The following is a 21,303-nucleotide window of genomic DNA, read 5'->3' as shown; positions in this document are numbered from 1 at the left end:
TATATACATACAGTATCTATTAACACATACATTCCCCATACTTCACAACAGTCAGTGGTCAGTTAACACGAGGGTTGGATAGCTTTAATTCAACAAGGCCTTCAACTTATTTCTTGTGAAGTCCAGGACAAAGCTTGGCTAATGTTGCCAAGACATCAATCCATATTGAAACCTGGAGTTTTGCAAGGCTACAGATGGAAAAGACAAGCTGGAGCAAGAGAGCTTCTCAAAACTGCAGTAGAAATAAGGACAATATAATTATAATTTATATTTTCCGACACGTTAGAACATCTGTTCTATTTGAGTCAGCAAGGCCATTCCCAGTTATTCAGCTTTGAATGATGTAGCGCTCAGTTAAGACTTGTGTTTCAACACAAACCATGTTTCATTATTTTGTTTATTTGGGTACAGGTTGAAATATGGTTTTACTTTCTGTAATTAGTTAGCAGTCAAAAATATAAAAATGGCAAGAAAAAAAATCACACAAAAAATAAGGCAGTAGACAATTTGAAACAACTCAGGGTACAAGCCCTGTTTAATGTGATATGAATTATGATGCAGATGGATACAAAGAGTAGCTATTCATTACATCCATGTGTACAAAATTGGGCAAACTTCCAATGTAATTCAATCTACACAAGTTGTGTTGTATGCATAAAATTCCAACATGGCCATATGCTATACTGTTCTGCAGGATTTCTCATATGTCGATTAAATTCTTGACACAATCCATCTATTCTCTATATCCGCTTTGTCCTTGTCAGGGAGCTAAGGGACTGGAGACCGTCCCAGCATACATTTGGCCTTAGGCAGGAAAACACCCTCGGACAGGTTGCCAGGCCATCGCGGTCTGTTTACTGTATGTTACAGGATACTAATGAGATCAGATTTAACCTTGCCCAGAGATGTGCCCTGTATGGGTGATTAATATGTCAGCCTTTCCAGGGCTGGCACTTTTGGGGGAAATTGGTTCGGAGGTGATGGATACTTTCAGCAGGCACCTGTCTCAGTCAGCACATATCATCCCCACAGCATAACAAAGACCCTTTAAAATGGCCTCGGTGTTGGCAGCCACTTTTTAGTTACAAACTTTACAAGAAGTGATGGTAGTTTTATAGCTGAATCAGCAGGGGTCATAATATTTAGTGCAACCGGTAAATGCCGAAAGCAAATTCAGGCTGTTCTAAAGGCTTAAGAAAATCCAATCTCACATCAGAATGATAGAAAAAGACAAGGAAGGAAAGGAAATACTTCTTCTGACCAACAAAAAAAAACGAGAACCACAGCAAATGTAGTCGCAAAAGCTAAGGTTAGAAGAGAGTGCAGAGAGACAGAGATTAAATCAGAGGATGGGAGAAAGGCTAAGAAGGAGAGAAATATAGAACTACAGAGATCACTTGACAGTCTTTTGAACATCAGCCGTGGGAGAACATTGGGACTTGTTTCACTTGAATGCATGTTGAATTGTTCTCTGTTTTGTAGAGTTTCTCTCTAGCTGAATCTTTAAACTATTAATTTTCTTCTTTGTCGAGAAGAGCTGGAATCACTGTAGACTGACACTTGTACTTGTCAAGTCTATACCTCCAAAGTAGTGTTTACTGTGTGCATGGATGTATGTTGTACCTGTAGGGCAGATACATGTAGTCCTGGCACAATCGCTCATTAATGGCTTTTTTTATTGTGTTTTTGATGCTGTTTTCGTAGCCATATGCTATCAAGAAGAGCTACAGTTTAATCGATGTGGGGAAAACACTGCACACTAGCCTTGGATTTAAGCCAACCACAAAGATGTGATTTTCCTTAACACTTCAACAGCTCTATTAATCTTTAATTCAAAAACACCTGGAAAAGATACCTAACTCAACATCACCTGGTGGTTTGTTGTACCTTCAAAGGATATGTATTCCTAATGACAAACTTTAGCTTTACATTTTAGCTTTTTAAGAATTCAAAAACATGTTTTATACATGTTCTTTCTTTCGTTGAGCTCTGGTAGATAAATAACTGTGGCTATTTTCAGATTTGCAAAAACCCACTGTGTACCATTTTAAAGAAAAACAATTCAAATCTATTTTCAATTTCACAAAGTTTTCTTACCACTACTGCTAACTGGCAGATGAGAACATAAACATGTAGATTTAATGAAGGAAACTTCTCAGTATAATTAAAACCATGAAAACGTTTTGATTGTTCTTCAGCACTGCATCCGCTTCTAATCATTTATTTCCATTGGCCCCACATATTAAAGGCGCACTTTACCAATTTAACACTTTAATCCACTCATTACACGGCAAAGAATAGGGCATGAAAAAACATCTCAATTCATCATGTGAGTGTGGGGTGAGAAATCTGAGCCAATTGGTGCAGTATTACCTGAGGTGTTATTTCCAAACTACAAGCTGAGACTAATTTCAAGCCAACCACCCACGTGTGCTCCTGGAGGTCATTTGAAAAGTGGGCTTCAGAATCGAATTCACTGTTTAGGAAAACTGATGTTATGAAGACAAAGACTGACTGCCTGCTCTAATATCTCCGAAGAGCAAGAAAATAGATAACCTTATTGTTTTGTAGTTTGTGAAAGACACTACAAATACAGCAATATTAGATTTCAGACTGTAGCTGAAAAGCAAAGCTAAAGTGCAGAAAAAAAAAGCATCCCTTAAATCTGTGGAGGAACAAGAACAGGCTAACACTGATGGTCTACATCCCGTGTATCTTATTTCTATAGATGTATTCCCCTGGCCCTAATGATTTTTTCACAAGCTGTATTTTTATGAAAAGAGATATGCTTCTTTTAAAGAATCAAGACTGTGTGGTTTACAGATGTGCTGGAAACATACGGCAGGGATCATAGAGTTGACTGGAAAGGACCGGGTCTCTCCATTAGAGCAAGAGGACAACATGAGCCAAGTAAATGCTTTTAAATCAATGAGTTTTCTATTTGTGCCAAATTATACCATGTTGTTTTACGCCGTGGTGTTGCTGCAGTCAGACTACGGCTGGCTCACCCACAATGTTGCAATCAACTTGACATACAGTATCTGGCAACAATCTTCAAACCCGTCTGTTTTTGTCACTTCATTGATTACCGGACAGTGCCTCAATCAGATAAATCTCAATAAAATCTACAGAAAATAACGCCTAAGAGGATTTGTAGCTTCTGGTACAGCACTGCTCGACAAAATTTGAGAGGCCTTACAGATGATTAAATTGTGTTTTTAAGCCTTTGGGTCTCTTCCTGAATGAATATAAGAAATTGCACTTCTGTCAAATCCATGAAGTTATGTTTTAGTAATATTGGATCTTCGCCCATTTACATATTTAATCTTCCATTCAGTAGCTTTTTATCCACAAGACATATTAGTGCAGTACTTGTAAGTCACTGTAGATTAATGAGGTGATATTGGCAGTCTTCCGCTCAACAAGCTTTTTTCTAAACTTTTTAAGTTGTTTTAGGTGTCGCTAAACACTGAATTGAACTAACACATTTGTACGCAGGACTGATATCAGATGCAGGTGTAACAGAATCAGATCTTAAACATGATGTACACTAAGGACACCGGAAAAACGCTAACTGAGGTATTACAGTAAATCAAGTGAGAAAAAGGGTCCTTTATTAAAGACCTCTATAAAATCAGTATCTTTTTTGCAAATAGGCTCCTGCTGGCCACTTGGAAGAATACGGGTTTGTGAGCACTTGAGTTTAAGAATGACGGAAGGAGAGTGGTGTACAAAACCACCAGAGATTATTAAAAATAGGCAGTTGGCAGAAACTGAGGTAGTCCACACAAAGTAATACAAACAATATAAACGTTATCTATTTCTTGAAGTTGCTCTGTGTCCGTGGATCCCCCTCCCAGGACCCAGCCTACTGCAAGACCAGAACCAGGTGCCCAGCATACTTAGTGACTCATTCCCTGATTCTGATCAGCTGTCTAGCCTCCAGCTGAGCCAGCAGTCGGCACTTTAACCACACCCAACTGCCACAAGGTTGTAACTACAACTAATTTATAATTGCATATTTACACACGGTTGTGCCTTTTTGACTATACTGATCGGAAAACGGATGTTCTTTGGAAGAAAAAAAAATACCAATAAAGAATGTAAAATGATGCCATAAGACAAAATGCTAATTCAGACAGGGTCATTGTTGCCTGGCTGACATATCCATATTTAAAGGGTTTGTAATCAGAACAACTGTTGTTGCAAGTTGCACTCCCAAGGACATATTGTATAACTAAATGCATTATACATGTAATATATTTCAAATATCATTTTTAAGAGTCAACCTTGATCCAGCCATTTAAATTAATTAAGAATGGACCCATCAGTAGTCTCTTGGTATAAATGGAGCAATTGTGAGTAAAACTGAAAGCTGTTATGGATAGTTATCCTATTAGCCCTATGAGAGTCTTAGAATTAATTCAAAGCATTGTATCTAATCATTGGTTTGTTATTTGTAAGATCGCTCTGTGTTCTCCAGGTAATATTAATGCTACTGCATCGGCATTGGCTTTTATACACTGTTTATACATTCCTTTGGTATGAAAAGCTGTCTGCACACTGATGCTGTTCTAATCTGTGGCTGGAGGGTTCAACACAAATGCTAATCTCTATAAACAGATATCTGCATATGAATGCAGAATCTGTCTGCAATGGGAGACGATTTAGGAAAGGGAAGCCTGCTGGTTCTCATTTGTAGCCAGAGTTGTTTTGACCAATTACATTTGAGGAGTCTTGGTTGAATGCAGGTAAACAGTCTGTGTGGAGATCAAATGAGGCAAAACGCTTTGGCCCAAATGCAAGTGGGAAATGCCTGTGAAACAATCCGGTCCTAGACATCGTCCCTCAACTCCCAACTCCATTATGCAAATTGCTTCTGGGCCTGTAAACAATGACCGATGCACGGAAAACGAAGCCTTAGTCTGAAAATATTTCCCATTGCTCCCAGTGGCTTAAACTCCAAGTCAATATGTTGGCACTATACTCCTAATGTTTGTATAATATTTATTCTTTTGATTTGACGTGTCTACTGTTCACATTTGTTATGATATCTATTTTATTTTATCTTTGTATTGCACATTATTGTTACTGATGTTTTTTTTAAATATATATAAAAAATCATCCTCATATCAAACAAAATAAATTCTTTCTGGTTTTGTTTCTGATTCTGAATCTTCAACTTACCAACAGCCGTCTGAGACTAAAGAGCTATCAAAAAGCCTTAAGAACATTTTTATTTTCATTCACACTCTTAACTACATTGATTGTGTGTTTGGCTCTGAGCATTGACACAACACAGGTGACCTTCACTCAGTACTCTCACAACGTGTGTGCTGCTGGAATTCGCTAACATGCTGCTCATGCTACCTCTGCTCACGCTACCTCTGCTCTGACAGTGTTATATATAGTATGAGCAAGAAAGATTTTGTAGGATTTGTCAGTTATTATCGCCCCATTGTGACAGTGATAGTCCACCATCTCCAAGGAAGGACCTGAGGTGGGGGAAAGCTTGACCGTTCCTCTCTGATGTATCCGTTTGTTTTCTCACGGTGATGTCCTCAGGGGGAGATGGCATATCTCTGCTGCTGCTGGACCAATTGTGAAAAATGCTTTTTGTACTACCATAAAAAAACTGAATCCAGCAGTAACGCTTCACTCTTTCAAGGTAATGCTGTATCAGTGAGTTCAGCATCGGGACAGGATCAGCCAGGCGTATTCTTATGGCCGATTAACTGTTCTCTCATTTGTATGCTATGTGGCTGGATAGAAATGATGGAGTCTGAAGTCAATATAACGTGAATTTTACCCGAGAGATGACAAGTCAACCCAGTTCAGGGGATATAAAGAAATGTACTTATAACAAAGTACTTTTATCAAGGAGATAAAGACATGCCTGAGGCTCCTTGTAAGCAAGTTGCGAAATAAATGACAAAATCATAAATAAATCAAAATGTCGACAAATTATTTAAACCATTTGAATTACTTTGAGCCCTTCAAGAGATACATTATATTCATTAAACACAGAACATTATGTTTTAATGTTAGGTGTAGACAGGGACCTTTGAGCATTTCACAGGTGACAACCTTTTACATCTTGCTCCTTCAGTTCTGCACAGGTGAAACTTAAAAATAATTAATGTCCTTTCATTTAATTTCCATGAGCTCAGTTTGAAGGCTTTGTGCCATAATGAAAAACTTCACTTTTCAGAATTCTGCTAAATTGTTGAATCATTAAAAACCTTATTTCTGCATATTGGATTAGGCGTTTTGATTCATCACAATGTAGCAGCAATATTCCTGTTTTGAGTTATACAAAAGTAAGAATAGAGGAGGGGGACATGCCATAAAAAAAGGGTATATGTGTAACCCTCCTACTACAATCCCTGTATATCGCTTCCCCTCTCCTCTGGGTGAACCATGCTTGAGAGACTGCGTATCAGTGGCCCAGATAAGGGCCTCACGTGGCTGCCATCCTACTGTAATTAACTTTTGTCAAAGTGATTAATCATATGTCTACAAAGGTGGAGTGCAGGAGGCAGCCAGGGACCTGTGAAGTGAACTGAATCCTCATTTTTGGAGGGAGAGATTCTAATTTTTTGTTATAAAAGAAGTTCTTTAATCCATATGCTAAACAATAGGGATGTCAAGATACCATATGTTTTGTTTACCTCTTTTTTCCTCTGGTACCAACAGTACCGCTACGAATGTTAGCAACGATCTGGTACCGAGTATCAGTTCTTGTGAAATAACTAATAAAATTGCAATTCTAAATGAAAAATGTGAAAATTGTGTACAACACACACAAACACAAACACACACACACACACACACACACACACACACACACACACACACACACACACACACACACACACAGACACACACACACACACACACACACACACACACACACACACACACACACACACACACATTCTGAATTGAATACCTGAGTGAGTTAAGCTCATGTCATTCCAGCATCAACACACACATGTACACACTCCTGATATGCACCAGCATGGAGCCCATAATGGTAATTAAAACAACTCACCATGTGATCTGAGGTTGAACACTGTTACTGTAAACTGGTTTCACTCTAGTTAATCTGTGATCTGCATATTTTACTTTATCTGAAACCCCATTGAGCGGAGCAGTGTAACCTACTGCAGACAGCATGTTATTAACCAATGAGCTCCTATTTTTCACCGCTAAAACATTTGATAGTAAGGGATATTAAAGGTCCAATGTATTTCATTTAATTGTTCCATTAGAAGAAAATAGACCACACTACTCTAAACTGTATGTTTTTAAAGTGTATAATAACCTGAAACTAAGAACTTGTTTTTATTTTCTCTTTAAGGGGTCTATTATGCTTTTTGGTGTTTCCCTTTTCTGTCGTGTGTTTTCTGGGTTTTCTTGCAAGTAAATGGTCTGCAAAGGCTAAAATCCCAAAGTTCACCCAGCTAAACTTATCTTATGTGCATATTTTTTGAGGTATAGAAACACACTTTTATTGCTATATAATAAAGCTGCCTTTTCATTGCCAAGGATAAAAGAAAATATATGAGTTATACTGAAAAAGCGCTTCTGAAAAGAAGAATAAAGGAAGATACCGGAGGTTTGATGAAAGCATAAAGGTGAGAAGAATAATGTTGCTCTTGTAGAAATACTGTCGCTAGAGGGTTTTCATAAAACCCCATTTGGGATTTTGTTTTTTCCCAGCCTTTTTACTTCTGGCATCATTTCTTTAAGCATTTGAAAAGAGTCTTGAAGAACAGCCAACGGTTTGGTGCTGAAAGCAAGCACTAGTGAAGGGCCAGAGGAGAACAAAGAACCCAGTGCAATTTGATTATAATATCACACCTATTCAGAGAGTTAATGTGGTGTCACAGATGTCAGGCCGCCTTCTTTCTCTCTCATGATGTCCTTTTCCTTTCCTCACTTATCCCTCTCCGTTCCTCTCTTACTCTCATCCTCTCCTTACTCCGTGCTTTGTGCCGGGGATCAACCCTTAAGGGCTTTGAAGAAATCCTTTCAAGGCAGAATGTGGCGCCCTGAATTGTCACTCTCCGATCAGATGTCTTTTAAACAAGGCTTGTCATAGCTGTTCATTAGCTCTTTGTTCAGTTCACATCAGGTTTCGCAAACACAATTAGCTAAAACCACTTGTGGTTCCCTGGTTATTCTCCCACTAATGTTTCACAAAGAAAATGATACACCACATTGGAAAGAAAAAAGTATTATCAGTGCATGCACACATATTCATTTGTGTGCTGTTTGGCTAAGTTTTAGGTTGGTATCAGTATTGAGATAGGAAGAATATGTTTTACAGTTATGCTGAGGGAATGGATCTATTAGTGCCTCAACTTGTATCTAGATTAAAACATTTTTGACAACTTTGAAATCGAATGTTTTTCAAGTTTTAAAGTCAATATTGCACCCTATAGGAAAAAAAATGGGCGATTCTGGGTTTTCACACTTCATTTACATTTGTAATTTTAAGTACAATGTCTCAAAAATGTTCAGATTGATCGCTTTGAAACTAAATTCAAACATTGATGTTTCCTATAGTTTATTATAACTCATGTTGTGCCTCATTTATCAGTGTCTGTGTCCAATACTTTGATAAATAACCTTTGAAAAATGATGACGTTCCCATTGGCCTCTGCGGTATTTTATGCTCATTAATGATTAAAAAATGATGACATGCTAAACTAACATAGCTAGCACCGTCATTTTGAGTATGTTATGGTAGCATTAGTGTTTAGCTCAAAGCAACTCCCAGTTACAGCCTTCACAAAGACTTTTAACCTTGTTCACATTTGGATATGTAAATGAGAATCAGTCCAACAAATACAAAGTACCTGAACAATGTTTGATTTATTTACATTTAGTTATATTTCAATGTTATTGAAAGAGAAAGCACTTCATGCATGTACAACAAGCTTTTCAATTTCTAGTTGTATTATATGACCATTACAACTTCCTTTAAACCACACAAGTGTAATTTACACACAACTTCTTTATTAAATAATAATCATCAAGGCATGATCATAACCACAATATAATTATAAAGTCATTATATTTTTTCCTGCTGTAGTGATACTCTGGTCATCAAAGAAATGACTGGGAGGCAGCCTGCTAAAACACATGTAACATATACAGTATGAAAATACACAGAATATATACATAAAGAGGGAAGAAACTTTAAATGTCTCCAAAGATGCAGCTTTTCATGAAATTGTGTCTAGAGCTGTCGTGAAATCAGATATTTTTCTACACCATCGTCATGGCCAATACAATTATAATGATAAGAATGTTATTGTTGTATTTGTAAACAAAAATTTGAATATAACAATAATCAACAAATAATCAAATCTCAAGTCAAAATATGAGCACAGGAAGGTGGAAAGAGAGTCTGTTACGCAACATTACCTGTGATTTTAATGGTGCTGAATCACAAAAACAACCCTTGGGCACATGGGAGAAATGCCTTAAAATGTACCTCTTTTTCATTGGTCACAAAAGTTTAATCAAGTGGCTCCAGACAAATTAACAAGGAGCTTAAAATAGCATGGGCCGGTTGAGAGAAGTGTCTCAATCAGCACTATGCCGGTAAAAGTTCTCTCACACCTGGAGGGAAAATTCCCTATTGCTGTAACTCTATATCTCTGGAGAATTTAAACATTTTTTCTTGGCTATATACTGCCGGGAGTTGATAATTGAGTTGAGACTCAGGAAATACTCATTAAGACGTTGTCAGTCGCCGGAGGAGACCACACTCAATGTGTTTAGACACCGGTGAGACTGCAGTTATTCCACAGCCCTTCTCCTCTCTAGCTGGAGGGCAAACGTGTGTGTGTGTGTGTGTGTGTGTGTGTGTGTGTGTGTGTGTGTGTGTGTGTGTGTGTGTGTGTGTGTGTGTGTGTGTGTGTGTGTGTGTGTGTGTGTGTGTGTGTGTGTGTGTGTGTGTTTTACAGTCAGCATGTGTGAGTATTCATGTGTGATAGTGTGCACAGTTTTAATAAACTCAGAGGTCCATGGAGCACCATCTGCCTGCACAATGTTTGATGGAGCAGGATCTGGTTGTGAGAGACACCCCTGTCACGCACTATGTGGGACAAACTATTGACAGAAACACCTGTTCATTGTCTCGCCCTTTCCACTATCTCCCCTGGAGCAGCTGCTCGAATGGATGGAGTTTACGACAGGAGGCTACACAAACCTCTCGGCCGGTCATTGCTTTTGTATAAAAAGTAGCTTGTAAATAAAACAGACAGTTAAGAGCATTCAAATGGGTTCCTGTTTTTGAAGCTTGTTCCCTGGCATACTGAGTTCTACATTATGTAAATGGTGTTCAGACGTCACCCTATTTCCAAGTGAATAGTGAGTTTTCAGGGTTAAAATCCCATTCATTTTGTGAATAAAGGATTTTGATTATTTGCCCTAATGAAGTGACCAATCAATGCTAAAAGTCTTAATACAAGTATTTCCTGAAACCACAATGGGGTGAAATTTCACTTCTGGAGACATTGAAGAAGTTGGCAATCACTGTTCAGCTCTTTTCTGTTTTCTAATGGGAGTTTCTGACCCTAAGTGTTCTGACCTCAATATGTCTGTTCAATGAATAGTTAATCACTGTGTCAAACTTCTAGGTGATAGGATAATTAAAAGGAGCCTCAAGGTGTCTACCCATTGATCGTTTGATCTTCCCCTGCCTGCCTCAGATGAAATTGATTAGAGCTCTATCCATGATAACACACACACACGCTGACAACTGACACTTCTGTTCAGTTTGACACTTACAATGCAGAACAGGGGATGTGTACAACGTGAGGGGATGTTGGGTCAGGGAGCTCTTTGTCAGTAAACAATATCATCAACAATAATCAGATTGACTTTTCAAGAATATGAATATCAGTGGCATGATGACTCAGAGAGAATGAAGTAAACACATTGGTGATTGAGCCAGAGCTTGTTCAGTGAATGCTAGTATAAATACAAGTGAACAAGATATTTAAACAAGTATCAACTGTTTTACATTGCAAAACAGAACATGGCATGGTTGGAAGCATATAAACAAACAAGAAAACACAAATGATACATTGATAGGACTATTTTATAACTATTGCCACTGCTTAAATCAACTTGTGAAATGCTGTAAAAGATTGGAATCTTTATCTAGCTAAGAATGCTTGTGTAATGTAATTACGCTGTAAAATAGGCTCAGCTGGAACAGTGCCTTACTGGTCATCAGATGGCCCATAAATGGCTTCCTATAGGCTTGTTAGTGTGAAACAAGGGGCTTTTATAAAGCCTGTCTGTCAAACATAAGAGAAACTAGGAGCAAAATGACTGAATTCCTATTGTTATATTTAATGTGGAATAAGATTTTGTAATTATTAGATTTTTCAGGCTTGTTGCATTTCATTTAAAATGGCAAACCTGCATTTTTGATTTGCATTCCTCCGATGTTTGCATCATGAGATGATAAAAAGAGTATACATGCATTCAGAGGTGAATCTCAAATGCACAAGAGAACTCCAGCAGCATTTTCAGTGAAACAGATGGATGAAGTTTATTAAGCATGTGACAGTAAACACCCCCAGTAGGGAGAAAATACTGCAGCGGATAAATAAATGTTGCTTTTACCAGCCCCTGCCTCCTGTTATTTACACGCCACAGTCTACATTTCTATTAGGCATGAATTATGGCAACACATGATTATCCCTGCTATGATCATTATAAATACCTTCCCCCTCGCTGTATGTATGAGCAATATTTTTCCAATTGTAGTATAGATTACAGATGCTGGCAGGCCGGTAAATGAATTACATATCTAATTTGGGCTTCAGGAAAGCTACGTTGTAAACAAGTGCAGATCCTGCTCCCTGGCTTATGTAGGAAATAGCATAATTATACTTAATTTATGTTGTAAGCCTGGATCATTTGGGTTCAGTATTATTTAATCGTATTTCCTTCATTTTGAACAACAAAAAAGACTGAAAATAGGTGTTAAGATTCAAAGGCAAAAGAGTCTCTTAGTCCCTGAGTGATCGCTATGATTTTTAAGCAGAGGAAAATAGTTTGTCTTTTCATGCAAGGCCTGAAACTCTTGATCTTTAATGCCCCAAAGCATAGTGGAAACTGTGTGTGAAAATCCGCCCTAAGCCGCACGGGAATGTTTAAAATGGATGAGAATAAATCGTGCAATGTATGCTTATACTTTGATCCTGTACCGCATAACTTTAGGGACCTTTTTATCTCTCTTTTAGGTATGAATTTCAAAATGTGGTTTCCTGACCTTTTCCCTAGAGATGTCAAGAGTGTTTACTGGAGGTTTTAACACTGCTATGTGAGCATGAGGGTGCATATTTGCATGATGATGTCTTCTTTTTTTTAGCCCTTATCCAGTCAATTTGATGCTAGATGCAAGCCTCTAGTGGGCTATTAAAAGAGCTTTCAAGCTTTGTCAAAGGCTCTTACAGTAATGTAAAACATGGTGATAAGTGTTAGCTTGTGCTTAAGGTGGATTAATTTAATCACTTTTTTTACTAATGATTCAACTCTTAAATAGATTATCTGAAGATTATCACCTCAAAACTGTGTGTATGCGTGTGTGCGCCTCCTTCCTGATGCAGAAATTATAAATGCACGACCTTAATTTGGTCTTTTTTATTCTGCCAGTAATTGCACTGCCTCTTTTTCCTCTAAAGTTTTCCTTTTTCCATTATTCTCCTTATTTCTTTAACTCCATGAACACTTTCTTGATTTACTTTTTCTTCAGTTAATATTCTGTCATGTTCAAATCTAGGTAATTCTTCGCTGTGTTTAACCCTAAATCACTGTGTGTTTATTTTCCAGACACTGCCAACCACAACATATGAGTTAGAGATTGTGGCCAAGGACATGGCAGGAAGTGAGGTGGGACTAACAGGAACAGCCACGGCAACCATCACCATTACTGACAAGAACGACCATGCCCCTGAGTTCACACATACGCTGGTAAGAATGCTCATCCCTCCTTCTTTTGAGCTGTGGAGTCTCTATGTTTCATTTTGGGTTTGTTTCATTTTTGGTCTGTTTAGCCAGGTCAGAGGTCAGGGTGAGTGAGAGCTGATGGATAAACTTCATTTATTCAAAGACAGAGGTCACATCGAAAGGGCAAATCTGGTCGATAGTGAGTATAAAACAAGGTCACCTAGTAGAGGAATGGCTTTCTTACATTTTTTTATTACTGAGGCATGTGGTGAGCTCTGTGTTTGTTAATCAGTTGGGTTGGGGTTACTACTAGCTTTTAAAAGAATACTAAGAGAGCATAACATTATAGTGGCTGTTGTGTGCAGAAAACAAGCACATTTCTTTGGTCCACTCAAATTGTGCACTATCCTTGGTCCTTGGAGGCACCGTTACATTAAGATCAATACCCCAACAGATACCATGATCATTCCTCTCAAACAACAGAAAAACTTGCAATATAAGTTTTAAAAAAATAGCTGACTGGCAGGCCAGGTTATTAACTTCAGGTACAAAAGAACAAACAGCCAATTTCCGAGAACAAAGTCTTACGGTGTTGAATGCGGACCGTTTTCTGTCTTTTTTGTTATTTGTTCAATCTTACTGAGACAAAAATCTCTGCATCAAAGAGCCAACTCAAATAACCAAAACATATCAGGGTTTTTTTTAAACACGAGAGATTGTGTTCATTTCAAGTTCATACTTTTTAGGAAGTGTTCCGTTTTTATAAAAGAAGGTTATGATTTGTCACAACAACAGCAAAGTAGATGCAATTGGTATTAATAAGTGACTATGGGCAGTGTTTGTGTTGTATAGAGAGTCAGATGTTTGGATGTAATGTGGCTCTGTTGTAGTACAAGAGGGAATTAGTGCCGTTCACTTCATTCTGAATTTATCAGGACATTAGGTAAAAACAGAGGAACTTTAGATATTGCATTACTATACACCAATACAAACTGAAATGGTAGCAGAAGGTCACCCAAACCACGCTCAGTTGCTGCCACACATTCACCCACTCACAAATGATTTAACTCGTAACGCTTGACCTTTCTAGCAAAACATATTCCTCTCCTTGTTTTCTAAAGGTAAAGCTCAGAAAATGTCCAGCACAGATCACAAGGTAGGCAAACAACATATTTGACTTGTAATAGCACATCACTGGGTTTAATGGGTGCAGAGGAAAGATAAGGGGATCTTTGAGCAGGAGTGGGAGTAGTGGTTCGGGGATGGTTTGTTTAGTCAGCATTGCCTCAAGGCATTAATGTAAAGCTAGAAGACTAAACCGCTGCCTGGCAGTCACGCTATAAAATAAAACCAACATGTACGCATTTTAAAAAAGCACACAATCGCAGCTGTCATTTGTGCCACCTTGTGATATATTTGTCACAATTCGATCCAATGACTGTTTTCTTTTGACCTCTGGAGGTAACAGAAGAAAAAAAATGAGGTCCAGTAGAAAAATAACCTCCATGCGCCTCTAGGTGCAGTTGTAACACTGACTTGTGTTGTTCTTAATGGAAACGCCCCCAGTTGTTGTCATGTTTTGAGATACATCACACATTACCCCAACCAAAACCTCCCCTACAGGCATCCCATGATGCATTGGGGTGTCAGGGGAGCTTGTAAGGAACGCAGCTCAGATGTGAAATGTCACAGCTCAGAAGGTTTCGGCAGGGCCGCGCAGAGTGCACCATGTCCGTGTCCTAGTTAATGTTCTCATTTCTCACTGGGAAGAGATCCGTTTATCGGCGTGGAGAAATGGAGCTTTTAAAAAACAAGTGTTTGAAGGCGTTAAGCTCTCTGTGTAAATCCTCTACCCTACACTCTCCCTGACCGCTCCCCACCAGCCCATGAATCATCTCTGACCTCCCAGATGACCGCCATCATGTCGTGAGTGTGTCTCCGAGTGCTCTGGGTTTGTGTCAGCAGGCTCTCAAGCTTTCACCACATCAATTATTCAACAAAATATTAATGTATTTACAAAGAACTTTTCAAAAGCCCCTACCCCAGAGAATCGTGTGTTGTCTTTTTTTTGAAGACATCACCTCCTGCAGACAACTTGTGAGCTTTGAGCTTTTGTGCAGAACTCTAGCAGAATAAGATAGAGGAGGATGAGTGAAAGGATTCCAACAGAGATGCACGAGGAAAGAACAAACCGAGCAAACAAATATACAGGAGATGGTTTTCTTCCTGTTATTATTCATTAAATCCAGTCTTCCTGTTTTTTTTTCAAGTTGACATTTTGTTTGAATTCAGCAAACATAATCCCCACGTAGCGCACCTCAGTTGTTCCTCAGACCTATCTAGCACAGCTCTTTGCACAGAGACAGATATTCATAGCTTGTGAAGTCTTTGCCTTAGACCACCACTCCACTGTTGCGTACTCAGATCAGCCCAGATCTGCTCTCCTCTTTGTCCCTAATTCATCTTTCCGCATTGAAGTTGTTGACGTTACACTTAATGTAAAATAATTATAAAAACAACTGAGCAACAGTGTTGTGCTTTGAAGAATGAATAATGATCACCTCCTGAGTAAAGTTTTGCTTTCATTAGCTGTGTTTCTTCTCAAACATCGTAAACAAAGAAAAATAATTCAAGTGTGTTCACTGATTTCTCATTTTCTTGTTTTATTGGAAACGTTGTTCCAGATTGTTCTTGTATTGTAGATCCACAGCAGTATGTTGACACCCACACAGGGCACGGACAACAGCCATGAACGTAGCTTTGTTCACTATTTTGCAACAAGGGGTCCTATTGTAATTTTGGGGGATTTTCCCTTTCCTGTAGTGTGTTATAGAGGTTGTTTGGTCATGTAAATGGTCTGCTGAGGCTAAAATCACAAGGTTGGACAATGGACTCCTTGTTTTCTTTCTTAACATAGTGACATCAGTATGTATCACTTGGGTTTCTATTGGCTAGCGCTCCAACACATGGTACTTGATAGGCTAAGGGGGCGATACATCTCTAAGTGGTTGATCCATCACAACAGAGGTGGCCAGTTAACCAATCAGAACAAACATTTACTGAAATGTACTTTTTGTGTAAGGATCCATAAATCTTTGTGACCAGCAGCCATTATGCACAACAAAATAACATAATGATATACTTAATGAGGTATTCTTTTACTGAATAATTATGGTATGCTGATTGTTGCAATACAGTACCACCCTCACTGATATTCACTGATATTGACAACATACTGTATAGAGAATTCTTAAAACCTGTAATTAAAGACATTCAAATTAGCTTAACAGCATGCCAGTCTGAAGTTTCTATTCTCCTTACAAACTTCTTTGTTAGGATGGATGATTTGGTGTAATCTGTCATCATTATTAACATCATAAGCTAAGGTATCTTTTTTTTATTACATTTTGCTTCTGAATAGTGGATTGGGCCCTGACCTGATTAATTTTTATAGCTAGGGTTTAATCCTGTTTTATGAGGAGGTGGAAAAAATCATATGGAATCCCTCGGTAGCTCCAATGTGCGAAAGGCCAGATATGTGTGCTCCTGTTGCAAATATGAATATGTCTCCTGAGGAATTCTATCTGCCAATCAAAACTGGGGTTATATTATCTCCATGTGTGTATTCTAAGGTTTAGGCACACTGTGGGTATTTGTGCTGTGTTGAATTTCATATAATGTTGTCTTATAGTGTTACGTGGCCACACTGTAAAAGGAACTTCTGTAGACTTGTGGATCAGTTGATACTCAGAGGCTGGAATACCCTTTTTCCTCCCCCCACCTAGCCCCTTTTCCCCCTTCACGTTACCTCTTTTCCTTCTCAATTATATCACCTATCCTCTAATATACTGATCCTTCATTTTCTTCCTTTGCACTGCTCTCCTCTCCTCTCTGGCTCTGCTAATTCAACGTCATGTCTGTCCGGGCCTATTTCCCCCAGCTTCTCATAACAAGACCATGATGTACCTTATCACTGCTGTCACTCAACCTCTCTGACAGCCTGTCTCTGTAGTTTTTTTTTTTCCTCATTCAATTTTGCGCTCTTAGTCCTGTGCCTGGCTGTCTTTCTGTCTGTTTCCTCTTCGTCTCTCTTTTTTTGTTCCTCCCCCTCCCTCCTCTATGATGACCAGGAGAATATGCTTGCTTGCAATCCATCTGTCCTGCTGATAAAGACGTTAGCAGTGATGGGTGTAGCGCGAGGCACCGGGCAGCAGGGCCCTGTCAGTGCCGGTCTGTCTCTGGGGATGGCTAACGGGTGTCACGGATTAGTCCGGGCCTTGCATGATTGCTTCACTTGCTCTGAGATACACGCCGTGCTTACCCTGGGTGATACGGCGGCATAGCTGGCCAGCAATCTCTGTCACAAAGAGGAAAGGGTTTGTGCACTCTATGTTATGGGCACATTACCCAAGAAGGACGAAGGTACAATTTGCCAAGTGTGTGTGTGCATAAGTGCATGTGTTATTTGACGGATAAATGAAAGCATCAGGTTAGAGTGAGATTAGATGATGTCCTTGAAACTTTTGCAATATGAGCTCTTACTATTTCTCTAGATTAAAAAAAATCTAATTTAGAGAGAAAAAGAACCCTGCTGAAGTGCTTCTGGTCTACATTTGAGATTATATTTCTTTCTGCATTAGCTAAGTTATTTCATCAGCTGGTTTTGACAAATGTGCATATAAGGTCATTTGAATTACTTCATGTCAAGCTGTTATGCTGCATAGAACAGGTAGTCCATGAAGCGTACAGTATCATCATGTACTTTTATTCAGAGGGAGTGAATGGTGTTGTGCCACTTGACACCCTCACAGTCTCTAAAATAAAGTGTATAGAAGCATGAGGAATATGTTTGAAAGATTACTTGAAATAGCATCAAGCTTGCTGTCCCTAAATAGGGACGTTTGCTCAGAGAAGGTGAGTGTTTGAAATCGGAAGGCCTGTCTTTAAACTAACCCTCAATGGCGTTGTTCAGTAAGGATGCAAGCTTTTCAGAATGTTCTATTTTACGTATTCTTTAGTTTTTCTTCTCCCTCCCCTACATCAATGATCCCACCCCAACCAATGCTGCATGTATAATGCTCGGAGTTGAAAGAAGTACTAAGGATCTTTAACTTGAGTAAAAGTAGAAATGCCAGTTTAAAAATACTCAGGTCCAAGTAAAAGATCTGCTTTCAAAATAAAAAAGTATACTCACTCTTTAAGAACCAAAAGTAAAAGTACTCTTTATGCAAAAAGGGCCATGTGTTTTAATATTCTAATCATCATTTTAACAGTGCATTAATGTGTTCATCACTTTAATGTTGCACCTGGAAGAGGTGAGGTTTATTTTAATGACGTCATACACTACTGTTTAGCTTGACCTATAATAACATGATAATGTACTAATAAGTTGATTTATATTTTGTTATAATAACCTAAATCTGCAAAGAGGCTAGTAACTTAATATCTAAAATAAATGTAGTGGCATAACAGTATGAAGTAGCATATTGTGAAAATATGTATTGGAGGAAAGAAACCAAAAGAAGAAACAAACATACAAACATTACTTCAATATGACCAATTTCGGAATTGCATTTTGCTTAATTTTATTCTGACTATGTGCTCTCGTTATGGGACCAGACCAACCACGACTCTCACCCAAACATAAGAGATGGTTGTACCAAAGATATATTGTTACCCCAATCCCCAAAGATGGCTGTCTCAGCTTAGGTTGTAAAACAATACAACGCATCAGCCTGATACTATTTTGAGCCTTTATTGAACATGTGAGGTAAGTCTGGCAGTGCAGACATCATTCACTTTTGATTAGATTACATTTTAGATAGTCTGGCCTTTCTAGACTTTCAACTGTCAGGCGTGTACCCAATGTAGACGTGCCATTCAATTAACAGTGCGTAGTCCCAGGTCTCCTCAGGTAACACATACCCTGGTTATTTAGACAATCTTCCTTAATGTTATACAGTTTGATATTTTTACTGGATATAGTGACATTATGCTCGTAGAATATACCCCTTTTGATGCAGGGAAATAACAGTTGCCAGTTTAGCAGCAAGGAAGGAATAGTTCTTACAAATTGGACCTTGGATAAGAGCTTCAGTTAGATGGAGGTCATTGGGTTTTGTTGGAAGTGTTAAGGCTTACAGTGGAAAGGCGTTGGTTCAAAAGACACAGGTTGTCTGTTTCCTATTATTATTGAACACAGCCTTTAGAAAGTAGGAGCATACTGTCAGATTGTTGGTTTTGGAAAGGTTCAACACTCCTGCAGGCAGTTTTCAGTCTGACCCTCAAAAAAGGGATTTTCTGACGACGTCCGATGTAATGCATCAGCTGTAACATTTGGCTCTGGATGTTTTTCAAGGACCTGGTTATTTGATACACTGTGTGCCTATATTCAGTGAACATTCAGCTGCATTGACAAATGGGAAGGCTGTCATGTTCTGCAAAGGTAGAAAAGCTGCTTTGCTGAATATCATATTCATTTGAAAGCTATCTTTAGAAGCAGCCTGAGCAGAAGCTGTTCAAAATTTAATAAAGACACAGGTAAGCTCATTAACTCTCCATGCACACTTACTGTATGCAGGATTAAAGCTAAGGGGAAGGGTAAAAAGCGAGCTGGGGAAGGGGTTAGACAGAGAGGTAAGTTGCCAGTCCATCACACAGACACAGTATACTGTATAGGATTGTGTAGGAAGATAAGTGATCATGTGCTTCTGGTTTCATTTCATCTTCATGGTGGTATAATGAAAAAGGTGCCTTATTAGAGATTTACTCTCTGTTTACACGTCGTTCTGCTGACAGTTAAGCTGCTTATGAAAGCAGAAAATAAGTAAGTGGAAGTGATTGGAAATGTACATGCTTCATGTTTAAATCGGGGGACATTTTTTCTCCATTTCACTTTGCTTATCTCAGTATTGTTTTATTAAAAAGTGGCGCAGACATACTAAATTAGCTCATGGCTCCATTGTGCAACGTTGAAAGGCTTTCGCACATATAAGTAGATGTTATGTTCAAGGTTCTGCATCATTTTCAGAGTAGTCCATCATTTCTTTTCCAGACAGTGTGGTTGGATTTATCCACTTACAGTAGACAGCTTACACTGCTTTCTAAGAACTACCTAGGAAGGATCAAAAGAAAGTTTTGAATAAGAAGTGATGGACTTGAACGGAACTCTGAAAGTGCAGACCCCCGTCAAAGCCGTTTCCATAAGTGCGGATAATGCATGAAACTGCCCCATCATTTGGATCCTCTCCCAAATGTTATGGATTCTCCCTTTCTTCACCTTGGCCAATGAAAATTCATGAAAATTGGGCCAGTAGTATTTCTGTAATCCAACAAATAAAAGAATTAACCGGACTGAAATGATTGAGAAAGATCCTCAATGGAGGTAACAAATAAAGATATTCAGAAATGTTTCTTGGATTTGACGTGGAGATGGAGCAAATGCTACTCTGAGGCAAAATAGTTTTGTCTCAGGAGGTCTAATGTGATGGGCCACTGTTATGCTTGTTCCCTTTCAGAGAAAAAATCTTTGAGGCAGAGAGGACATGTCACAAAGTGCTTTCCATTAGGACAAACGAAAAAGCTGCTCAGCTGTCTTTCTGCCTGCCTGTCAGTGCAGCCCTAACTGCCATCTGTATTCATATCACAATCTGACAGACATCCAGGAATAAAATAAGTTGATCGCCATTCAACTCTGCTTGTGTGTACGGTGCTGTGCATTTATATGAAAATGGTGAGCATATGTCCGACTGTGGAAACGTGGGTGTGTTTCTGTGAGAGGGAGACAAGATGCAAAAGTGAGCATGATAAATATGATGGTTTATAGCATTCAGTATCACAGTCAAAACAACATATTTTTTACTCGCTCTTAAAGTTAGACTCATATTTCTCTCTGTCTTTCTTCCTGTTTTCTTTGTTTATACTTGCATTGGCCATACATTTTACACACACCAGTCATACTAGAGGATAAAGGTTTTGGTCAGTGGTTTGAATCGAGCAAACACTGCCAGCTGGCATTGAAAGACAAATTAAAAGCCTGTATAAGAAATATGAGGCAATTTCCACAGTAGCGTTAATGAGCCAGAGAGCATTTAGTGTTACTCGGTAAAGCTGACAGATGTGTATACTTTTCGAGAGGCTTTACATTCTTTCGGTGCTTTTGCCAGACTTCCCCTCTTTCTTTGCACCCACATCTGTTGAAACGATACATTCAATGTTATTGACAGTGTTGACATGAAGGTTTTGTTGTGGTATGTGATGTTTAGAGAAATCCACCTGCTGTTGTGATTTAGTTTGCAGATGTTTACTACCTTGGGTTCT

At 38.7% G+C, this 21,303-nt stretch overlaps 1 protein-coding gene across 1 annotated transcript in view; it reads left to right on the top strand.

Moving 5' to 3' along the window:
• Window positions 1-21,303, top strand: part of cdh13 (cadherin 13, H-cadherin (heart)) — a 311,007-nt gene that overhangs the window by 221,392 nt on the left and 68,312 nt on the right. Inside the window, exon 9 of the mRNA XM_063903445.1 lies at window positions 12,868-13,008. Within this exon, the coding sequence (XP_063759515.1) occupies window positions 12,868-13,008 (141 nt within the window). The remainder of the gene's footprint in view (window positions 1-12,867; window positions 13,009-21,303) is intronic.

The sequence above is a fragment of the Eleginops maclovinus genome, chromosome 2, assembly GCF_036324505.1.
Source record: "Eleginops maclovinus isolate JMC-PN-2008 ecotype Puerto Natales chromosome 2, JC_Emac_rtc_rv5, whole genome shotgun sequence".
NCBI classification, from domain to species: domain Eukaryota; kingdom Metazoa; phylum Chordata; class Actinopteri; order Perciformes; family Eleginopidae; genus Eleginops; species Eleginops maclovinus.
This window is presented reverse-complemented; position numbering and strand designations above follow the sequence as displayed.